General features: G+C 37.5%; 1 protein-coding gene across 1 annotated transcript; it reads right to left on the reverse strand.

Annotated features, from left to right (window-relative positions):
• Window positions 1-880: 880 nt before the first annotated feature.
• On the reverse strand, window positions 881-10,666 carry LOC139155796 (uncharacterized). Its single transcript, XM_070731076.1, has 2 exons — window positions 10,515-10,666; window positions 881-4,432 (listed from the first exon to the last, which is right to left on the reverse strand). The coding sequence occupies exon 2, from the start codon at window positions 4,420-4,422 to the stop codon at window positions 3,496-3,498; it is 927 nt and encodes a 308-aa protein (XP_070587177.1). The 5' UTR covers window positions 4,423-4,432; window positions 10,515-10,666; the 3' UTR covers window positions 881-3,495.
• Between the last annotated feature and the right edge of the window lie 1,007 nt (window positions 10,667-11,673).

The following is an 11,673-nucleotide window of genomic DNA, read 5'->3' on the forward strand; positions in this document are numbered from 1 at the left end:
CTTCCTCCCCCGCTATGTGGATACGCATGCACAGTGCAAAACCCCGCCCCCTAAAATTTTTGAATCCCCACCGAAAACAAAATGGCAATCCAGTTTCTGCACATGCGCAGAAGGAAAAAAATAAAAAAAAACCATTTAAAAAATATGGCAGCACCCATAGACCAGCACCGACTGATCTGGTTTGGGAATTCACCCCTACTAGAAACACACTAACTACTGGAATTCAGCTTGAAGTTTGAAGATGCCATAGTCATTTAATTTTAAGACCTAATTGAAAATTGTGCTTTGGGCTATAATAATTTTGTATGTCTTAATGCTTTCAGCTGACAGTGGTTATAAAGGGTACTTTTAAAAAAAGTATGGTGTATTTCAATTGATTTGATGATTGACACTGTGTTTGTACCAGATATAAAATTGTAAGTACAGTAAAAATATAGTAATATATGGTCTTCACCTACTGAGTATATCAGGCGATTAAAGGCCAGCTTTAAACATTGTTCTTTTAAAAAAAAACTAAATTGGGAATGTTGGATTTTGAAGTGACATATCAGTTGTCATTGGGATACTTTGTAACTCTGTAACTATGCATGGGCTTCATTTGTATTTGCAATTTTTTTTAATTAAATGTTTGATATAAAGTTAAAAAATATGAGAAATAAACATTTGTACTATGTTAAATTATTCCTAGCAATACAAGTATATTACTTGTGTATATAAAATCCAAGATTCTGGATCCAAATGGGTCCAGCTTTGTTATTAAGTGGAATGAATAATCTGTGTTCTGTGCACGGCCCTCAGAGTGAACCCACTGACCCAAAAATCCATTATTTTATGACAAAATCAAACTCTTTATTGATAAACACACATAATGAAAAGCAGATTTTAAAATAGCAAGGAAAAAAGATTTATTTTTCTCTTCAGAGCTAAACATAAACAATGTCCAGCAAAGGCGCCAAAGTCAGCGTAATCAGCATTCCTTAGATAACAAATGAGAAATTTAATAAAGAAGATACATACTTAATCGTGCATGTGGTGACAGCAGCTACAATTGCATTTGCATAAAAATAGAAAGCAGCCAAAATCCCATCTGAAGGAGAAGTACTCAAGAAATTTTTGGACTGTGCACAGATGAATAGACTGACAATGAAAATTAAAGATAAGGAAGACACAGAATTTTATAATGTATGGGTAAACTTGAGAACTAGAAAATGAGTATAAATGAATATATATAGAAATTAAATCAGAATGAATAAAAAAGAAGAAAATGGAGAATAAATGGTGTGAGACCCAGGTGACAAAATTAGATTTTAAGGAGGCATCATTAGACCAACAGTATATACCTAGAATAAAGAGATAAATGAATAGAAATGATATAAAAATTATGATTTTTGAAGAGATAGCGATAGCTTAAAGATGTGCAGGAATATGTTATCAGTCTGTTAACTATAAGATGAATTAGGATAAGAATCACTCAGGGAAAGGGGAAAAGGGAGAAAGAGGAAGTAGAAAGGTGAAGGGAGAAGAGGAGTGGAGGGAAGTAGGAAGAGGGAGAGAAGGAGTAAGAAGGTAGATGAGGAGATGGAGATAGAGGGAGGGGAGTATAAAGAAATGAAGAAAACAGACTGATAAATAACAGCATAAAATAGGTGCAAAATAGGATGTTCAATTATGACTGATTGGATAAAAATGTATAAGTATGTTTGTTACTGATATATTTTATATAAAATGTATAAGTATGTTTGTTACTTCCGGTTCAGATTAGTTGTATAGAACTAGAAGCAGGAATTTCCCACTGCTCACCAAACCAGCAATGGACGGCTAGAAACACCCGCCCCTGAATCAGGTCTCTCAGTGGCGCATAGTGGCATCATCTTGTTTTTCACTTGTGCACAAGGCAGAAGCTATTTTTTGCTTCTGTGCATGCACAGAAGTTTCTAGCACACTGGATGCATGTGCATAAAATATGAACACCCATGCATGGCAGAAAAGAATATTAAAGATAGTATTAGAATTTAAACTCAAAGGTGCTTTTTTTCCAAAAGGCAACTAGATTTTCTTGGGTTTTTTCTTTGAAAACATTTTGCTTCTCATCCAAGGACCTCCTTAGATTAGAACTAAAATGTTTTCAAACAAAAAAAAAAGTCCAGTTGCCTTTTGAGGGGAGAAAGCACCTTGGGACAACCAACTATGACATGGATATTGAGAATCTATGTAGACAATTTAGAGTTTAAACCAGGGCTTCCCAAACTTGACAATTTTAAGATTTGTGGACTTCAATTCCCAGAATTCCTCAGCCAGCTAAGCTGATTGTAGAATTCTGAGAGTTGAAGACCATGAGTCTTAAAGTTGCCAAGTTTGAAGACCTCTGGTTTAAACCCACTTAGGTATTCAATAACCTTTTAGAGGTTAAGGAAAACAAAGAATGGAAAACAACATGGAACCATGTGGCTTTCAAACAATATTCTCAGTCTACAAATTACTAATGACTGGACAAAACCTCTCACTCATATTGAAGGATAGGGATGACAATTGAAACAAAGGAGGCACTAAAGCAGTTTATCAAGCAGGAGTCCCAGCAACTCCAGGACTACCAGTGATTTCCAGTCTTCTTTCTACAACCCTCAACTTCCATCAGCCCCCCCTCCATCCCTCTCCACAATTGCTAAAAAGTGATAATTCAGCTTTTCACCACTTCGAGATAGGAACCAGTAGGAAACACTCTAATGTCGGTATATCACAGTTTCAAAAAAGTGTTCAGCTCAACATTGCAGTCCATCCAGATGCATGGTTTTTCAGCACCAAGTTTGCAATGCTGTAAACCATGCTTGCCATCAAATGTTCACTTCATCGCCCTTTGGCTTTGAGTCCACTGGGTTGCCATCATCAGGTCTAGAACTGCCTCCTTCTGAAGAACTGGAGAAAGTATGATACTGCTTGATTAAAATTTCTGTCACCACATGCTTCAACACAGTGGCTTCCATCTCGTCCTTTGTTGTATTTCCAGTGGGTTCAAGGTATTCTTTCATTGTGATGTTCACACAGTCTCTCACAAAGATGTCTTGTGGAACAGGCTGGATGTACTGGGGATAGTAAATGTGCTCAGAATAACGATGGCGATTTTGGGACCACCACCACTCCTCATTCGGGTTGTTCAATTGAAAATGGTGATTAGACATGGCATGTTCCAGAATGGAGCCTCCAACAGCTTCTGCCCATTCAATTGCTGCTCCATTCAAATTCTTCAACTTGGGCAGTTTAGGTTTCCAAGATTTGGGATTATACTGTCCCCAGTGAGGATTTTGGGGATCATATGATTGATGTGAGAAAGACCCAGGATTTTTAGGGTTCTCTGGATATCATGATGGATGTGGTGGGTTTGGGGGTTTGACCGAATATGATGGAAGATTTCCTGGTTTTTCTGGGAGGATATGCTGGGTTTTGAGGGTTGACTGAATATGGTGGAGGAAGCGGTGGGTTTGGGGGGTTGACCAAATATTATGGAAGAATTCCTGGTATTTCAGGGATGAATGGATATTCTAGAGGAGGTGGTGGCTTTGGAAGCTCGAACGAATATGGTGGAGGATTTTCTGGTTTTTCAGGGATCAACGAATATGGTGGGAGATATGCTGGGTTTTCAGAGTCGACCCATTGAAGAGGTGGTAGGTTTGGGAGGTTGACTGAATATGGTGGAAGATCTTCTGATTTTTCATGGATGAACAGATGTTGTGGAAGATATTCTGGGTTTTCAGAGTTGACCCATTGAAGAGGTGGTAGGTTTGGGAGGTTGACTGAATATGGTGGAAGATCTTCTGATTTTTCAGGGATCAACGGATGTTGTGGAAGATATTCTGGGTTTTCAGGGTAGTCCCATTGAGGAAGTGAAGGAGCTGGTTGTTTTGTGAGGTTGAGAAAATATGACAGAAAATTTCCTGGTTTTTCAATGATGGATGGAAATCCTGGAGCATATGCTGTGTTTTGAGGGTTGACCGGTGGAGGAGGTGGTAGATTTGGGAAGTTGAACGAATATGATGGAAGATTTTCTTGTTTTTCAGATGGAAATAGTTGAAGATGTGCTAGGTTTTGAGGGTTGACCCGTGGAGGAGGTGGTAGATTTGGGAAGTTGAACGAATATGATGGAAGATTTTCTTGTTTTTCAGATGGAAATAGTTGAAGATGTGCTAGGTTTTGAGGGTTGACCCGTGGAGGAGGTGGAGGAGGTGGTGGTTTTGGAGGGTTGACCTGATTTGAGTAGGCAGGCTTCTTCAGTGAAAGATTACCTGGGTTAACAGGTCTATTTGGGGGAAAGGGTCTGCTAAATTTATTTGCATTTCGAAAGGGGATGCTTACTCCTCTAATGGAGACAATCGTCTGGAGCAAAATGAGGAGAATCACAATTGAGCAGGTCAACAGGAATTTTCCCATGGCGACAATTCTGCAAGATAAAATGGGGAAGACATCAAGTTTGAGAGACATGCATGTATGACACAAATGATACAAATTTATCAAAGAGAGCAGTCCCAACAGTGTTTTTCAAGAGGCGACTGAACTTTTGGTTTTTTCCTTGAAGACATTTCACTTCTCATCCAAGAAGCTTCTTCAGCTCTGACTGGATGGTGAGGTATGGAAGGATTTATACTTGTTGCAGACAGCTGGTCATTTACATTCTTTTAGTGAGTCATTAAAGCCAGCTGGAGACTTATCTGTGTCATCAGGGTCTCCTGAGGAGTACAAATTGGTGTGGAGCCTACTTAAAATGTGTTGTTGTACAAGTTCTAAGAAGGTTGTGTAGATTGGAGATAAAATCTGGTAGATTGGAGATAGATGATGTCATATCATCATCACCACCACCACCCTGCTGTTGAGAATATGGACTTTGTTGTCTTCAAGAGAGTGTCTTTTAAATGCAGATGGACTTGAAAAAAACACCTTTGGGACAGCCATAATCTGGATAACTAAGAATCTGTATAGACACCAAGGAGACCAGTGTTTTCCCCAAAACTATTTGTGGCAGACAGCTTGTAGAATGAGCAGTCAAGAGAAATTGTAGAGCCTCTTGTCTCCTTAACCAATTAGCTTTAATAAGGAAATTATCCCAAACCCAGGAAAATTATATGCTTCTGGAATCACATGAAATTTGCTAAAAAGATGAAGTAGTTATTCAACTGGGCAAAAAATAAAAGTTCAAGTAAGACTAATTCTTAAATATTTTATTCTTGTAGGAGGGAGGCTGACTTCCTACACCCCAATCCTTACATCTACTTCAATGTAGCACATATGCTTTTGCCCACAGCCCAAGAATCAATGGAAATGTAAGAGTTCAAACTGCAAGATTAAACAAACCCAGCTGGATGACCTATCCTTATAAAAAGGAAGGCAAGGACAAATCACTTCTGAAAATCTTGCAAACCGGGGCTTGAACTATGTACATTTTCCCACAAAAAAACAAAATAGATCAAACAACCAAAACAGTAAGTTTTGCGAAGAATTGGGTGATATTGAAGGACTGGTCCTTCTAGCATTCTTTAGCACATCTTCTGCAGTTACAGTGAATATTATCTTATCCTATCCTATCCTATTCTATCCTACTTATCATATGCTTAGTGATTATAGATGCAATTAACGATTATGGAAAACTGCTTCAATGAAGATCCTGCCATAGAATTTTTTTAAAAAAAATTATTTATGTATTTTTCATATTTACCACTTATATCGGTCAAAGAGAGGCTCTGGACAGTGCACAATATAAGAAATAAAATCAACATCACAATAATTTAAGATTAAAAAGTGTAACGGTATTAAAAAATAACTTGATTAAATCTCCAAGATAGCGATTAGTAGTTGTTAAAAGAGATGGGGAGGGGTTTCTTACAGGGCCAATCAGCCCCACAATGGTGTGAGCCTCTCTGACCCACACGAAAGGCTGCACAGTTAAATTTTGACCAAGGTTCGATGATTAAGTTTAAGCAGTTCCTAAAAATACAGGAAGACTTAAGACAGAGGACCATCGGTTGTAAAACTGGATCCCTGCCTTTCTTTTAAGTTCTAGTCAACTCTCCTTCTCAATTCTTTCACCAACTATTGGCTCAATACATTTTCATTTTGTTAAACATTTTTCTGTATTTTTAACATCTGCTCCTGGTGTTATGTTATAAAGGAGGAGGAGGAAGATGGCTCCTGTCTTAATCAACACTTATAAGTTTGTGAAGCAAGAATAAATGTACTCAGTGATCCTTGTAAATCTGAACTTGGAGTTTTGACTCCTGTAAAAAAATTATATTCAGCCACAACTGCGTGTTCTCTGTTAACCTGACTCCTGTATGTTGCTCTGAGCTCTTTCAGGAATCATGGCAGGAGGGTCTAACAGGCTGCTCTGGGTCAATTTAAGCAGAAGATTCCCATATGTATTCTAATATGTATACATAGCATACATGTGCATGAATGCTCATTGAACAGTATTTTTTAATTTAATACAACTTACGCTACTTTCTTCTTACTGTGTATGTTTTAATTCTGAATTCATTGTTTTAAATACTTGCTTCTTGTGTCTATCTTTATGTAAGTAAGCTTATATAATCCTTTGTAAACTTCTCTCTGTACTCTTGGAAGACACAACGATACAGGAGGAAAGGGGAAAGGAAAAGGGGAGGGAAGGGTTAGAGTTAAGGTTAGAACATCTCATTCACAGATCAGAATGATAAATGAAGTGCAACAGATTTGGGAAAAATATTATTTTGCTTAATCTTTAATGTGTTGTGATAAACAGTTTTAGAGGGTTTTTTTTTCTGTGTTTGTTTTCTTTTAAGCCTCTCATCTCAGTGTTTCATTCCCATGATTACTTCATTAGAAATATAAATGATGGAAGAAAGAATGTTATGTTACACTTTATGTTGCACAATTTGATCAATAATTTCTTCTTTTAAAGTGTAGTCATGTTTTTTTCACTGTAATACATTTATTTCGCAACTTTTGGCCAGGATGCCTTTACCCAGAAAATATGTGGGCAAGTGTGTTGCAAGCATTTAAATAATTAAGAACATTCTGATGACATGGCACAACATACAGAGTGAAGGAATGTCAATCCAGAAAGTCAGAGCTGCTGTAGAAAAAAGCAGCTATTTAGCTATATTTTTTTATAAATGTAATTGTAACATAAGTACTGGCATCCTGTTCTGAAATTTTTACTGTTCATTCTGTTTACATTAACCCGATTTTTGAAATCGTATCTTCTAATATTAAACTTCAGTAACTGAATTGGAAAATGAAAAGTGTCACCCTAAATGAAGAGTGTAAGGCTATATAATTTTATATACTCACAAACCCCTTAAACAGTATGACATTGTGACTTCCTAGATCTATAAATTGCTATAAATTCTATGAAGAAAGGGGGGAAAGAATATTAGAGTATTTTCTTCCACTCCTCAAATAAATATGGACTCCAATGACAAAGATTTTTTTTCATGACATGTTCATAGCCTCTACTATACCAATATTTGCCAATACCAATGTTTGAGAGGTTGTCACAGAGAGGAGGGGATCAAGCTATTTTCCAGAGCACCTGACGGCCAGACAAGGAACAATGGACAGAAACTGATCAAGGAGAGATTCAACCTAGAAATAACAAGGGATTTTTTGACAGTGAGAATAATCAACCAATGGAAATGACGTTGCCATTGGAATTTGTGGGAACTTCCTCACTTGAAACGTTCATGAAGAGATTGTTCTCCCATTTGTCAGAACTATTGTAGGTCTTCTGCTGGAATGGGGGGTTGGACTAACCTACAAGGTCCCTTCCAACTCTGTTAATCTATTAAACTGTTTGTTAAACTAATATACAAAGCCATATGATTCAGGGATGTCTAGTCTAACAAAAGAGAAGTCATAGCAGACTTCCATTATTTGAGAGACTATCACAGGGTGCATAAGCCTACTTGACCAACTTGAGGACAGGACAAGAAATGATGGGTGGAAAATTATTAAAGAGAAATCCAAACTGGAGGTCTACAAGGAGAGACTAGACAGAAATTTGTTTGGAATGGTTTAGGATCTCCTGTCACATGCAGAGGTTGGATTAGAAGGCTTCTAAGGCCCTTTCCAACCATGTTATTCTATGCTCTATGAGTTCTTTGTTATCAAATCCAAATTTTGGGGAGCATTAAGAGCACTCTCTTCCTCTCATCCTTCTTAGCATCCTGAAACTTCTTTACATCTTTTGTGGAATAAATGGAATAAAACACGTAGTAAGGTTTGTTGTTGGCTAAAAGTTCCAACTTAATTCCCTAAAAATTATTCCCCAGGACACAGCAAGGAGGACACAAAGGGTATGTGCTTTCTCGTGAAAAATGGCTAAAAGAAATAACCCAGCAAGAAATTAAGAAAACACCAGAATTCTTTTAATTAGGTATTTCAAATAAGAAATATAAAAAAGACATATATTATCTAATAATCCACATTTTAGTAGCAGCTAGGATAGCTTTTGCTCAAAAATTGAAAGACTTTGAGACCCCAAAAGAAACAGACATATTTAAGAAAGTTTTAGAATGTGCTGAGCTTGACATGATGACGAGAAGGTTGAAAAACCAAGAAGAATCAGAATTTTATGAGGTTTGGCAAAAGGTATATATCTGGTGGGATAGAAAGAAACAGAGATAACCTTACTTTTACACTACTTTAAATATAATTGTACCTAGTATTTATATTGTATTAGATAGTGATTATTCACAATATAAAGATAAACTCCTTCTTTCCTCCTCTACTATTTCTCTTTTTTTCCTTCATAGTTCATTTTAAGTTACAATCTTAAAATTTCTATATATTTTTAAATGTTTTAGATGTGTTTTTACTTATCTTACAATTAATATTTCTAAGTATTTTATAAACAATGATAGAGTTAATTTCTTTTCTTTTTTACTTATTACAAATATAAAGATGACTTCTACTTTGAGAGGAGCGATTGTTGCTCCACTAAATGTTACATGTAATGTATGTTTTGTCTGTCTTTGCAACTTAATTAAAAATATCTCATTCAACAAGATGATTCATAAACGAGAGCAAATGTATCTCACTTTCCTATTTGTATCTTCTCACTTTTGTCTCACTTTTGTCTGCCTGTCCTCCTTCCTCTGGTTTTTTTTTTCATCCATTTGTATGCTGTAAGCCTCTTTTAGTAAAAAAAATAATTTAAGAACTTGTGTTATTCTTCATACCTTAGATGACACCAGGTTAGTCATCCTATGACAATCTGTCATTTTGTTCATCTAGCACTGGTGAAATCCATTTTTTTTACTACTGGTTCTGTGGGCGTGGTTGGTGGGCAGGTGTGGCTTGGTAGGTATGGCTGGTGGTTGTGGCAGGGGAAGGATATTGCAAAACCCACATTCCCTCCCCACTCCTGAGGGAGGGGTATTGCAAAATCTCCATTCCCACCTCGCTCTGGGGCCAGAGTATTTGCCGGTTTTCCAGATGACTAAAAATTTCTGTTACAAGTTATCCAAACTAATCAAAATTTCCACTACAGGGTCTCCAGAACCTGTCAGAACCTGCTGGAATTCACTCCTGGTTTAAAGTCATTATTTGTACCAAAGTGTTTCACAACTAGCTATAGATCTATTGATAAAGGCAGGCATCCGTTTCATGCCTAATACCGTTGCTGATCATATCTCTGTGCCAAATCATGCAAACTGAGTGCCAACTTTTATTACAGAACATGGTAGGGTTAGATCAGAAGATCTCCAAGGTTCTTTCCAAGCCTGTTATTCTCTGTTCCAGAAGCAAAAAAAACCAAACAACATTGTCTCATCTTTGAATCATATATGAATTGCGAGAGGTTGCTCAATCCTTCCCTAACACTTAGAGCCGTCTTGGCAGGACGGTTTCTAAATACACATACACAAAAAACTTTTTTAAAAATATAGACAAACAAATCATGTCTGCATCCCATCCAGAACTACTATTCATGTTGTAATTTTTTTTCTTCCTCCATTTGCTTTTTATTTAAGAGGAGTTTTGCTCTATCAAAAAGACAAAGTGCAGGTAACCGTGCTGGGCCAGTGGGAACATCCGGCTTTCACTCTATCTATCAAAACAGTCTCTGCTTCTCTGGGCAGGGAAATTCCCAGATATAGCAGCTGCTAGTCAAGAAAATATACCAGATCAAAGACACCTGTGAAGACTTTTTAACAGAAGTGCCTGATTTGATTGCAGTTAATTGCAGAGCCCCTTGAATAGAAATTTCAGATATTTTCACTGCCTCTTGTTTTTCCTCTATTGCATTATGTAAGGAGAACACAGGGTCCTCCAAGTGGAATTCACCTCAATCCCATGAAATCATCTTTGTTCTTCCAAGCAGTTTATCACCTTAAGAGAGATGTATAACATGAATGGAAACACGCTCCTTCCCAGCAAAGACGGCAGAGGTGTTTTACCTAAATAAGAAACCCGTGGCTTCTCTAATGGGGCTGGCATGTGTGCATTTATTTATCTATTGAATTGTCATGAATCAATGAAAAGTTACTTACCCTCGTGTCAACAAATTGACGAGAGGCTCTTTGAAGACTCTTTCTTCTCAAAGAGGCTGGTTGTGTTCTTTTTTATATCCACAACTCTCCGGATGCTGTGAGTAACAATAATTTGGGAATCTACACAATTTAGGAACTGCCTCTGAACCAACCCTGTGTTCTAGTAAATAGATTTTAAAAATGACACATTCTATGGGGCCGTTCCTAGAAAGGGAGGAAACTTTTAACAGTTTTGGGCATGTAGCCAAGACTTGCAGCCTTGCTTCTGAGTTTGACACAGTAAATAGAAATGAATAAGAGTTTTCCATTCACCACAAGACCTTTGACTGTATTTCTAGGCTCTGGCTTTAAGTTTCAAGAAAAGGAAGGGTTCGTCCTACCTGATACACTTCTTCTCATTGGTAGGTAGAGTTATCATCCAGGGTGGGTTGACTTCAACTGAGGACCGAGTTTGTTAATTTGAATTGAGGGCCTCTACCTTGCCTGGATCTCAAGTTATGACGAATTCAAAGACACTGACATGACACGACCATCATCAAGTGGAAACCAACAAACTCCACGTGGCCGACATCCTCTCATCAAGTCAAAAAGAAATGTTATACACAAATGAACTATGTACAAAGAGACAATTTCACTGAATTGGCATGGGGTGGAGATATATAACTGGATATCATCAAAATACTGATGATCCCTCACCCATGCCGTCAGATGATCTCACCCAATGGTTTCATGTAAATGTTAAATAGTAGGGGGGGAGGACAAACCCCTGTGGCACCCCACAAAGGAGAGGCCGAGGGGTGGATGAGTGCCGTCTGGTTATTGAATTAATCCATTTGCTCTGTATAGATAGTCCTTGACTTACAACTCTTTGTTTAATGACTGAATTTGCAATAGCTTACAAATGGTCATTGAATTTAAAACCATTGCAGCATAGTCATAAGATCAAAATCTGGATACTTGGCAACCAGCATGTACCTTCCCAATTGGTTTCCAACAAGCACAATTAATGAGGAAAGCCAGATTTGTTTAAGGACTGTTTGATTCACTTCAGAAGTCCAGTGATTCACTTTACAAGAAAGAGATGAGAAGCTGTGGGAGAATTTTGGGGGCATTTGTACTATGTGATCCTATCTTTGCCACCATCTAGGGGCACTTCTAA

The sequence above is a fragment of the Erythrolamprus reginae genome, unplaced genomic scaffold (assembly GCF_031021105.1).
Source record: "Erythrolamprus reginae isolate rEryReg1 unplaced genomic scaffold, rEryReg1.hap1 H_60, whole genome shotgun sequence".
Lineage (NCBI taxonomy): Eukaryota > Metazoa > Chordata > Lepidosauria > Squamata > Dipsadidae > Erythrolamprus > Erythrolamprus reginae.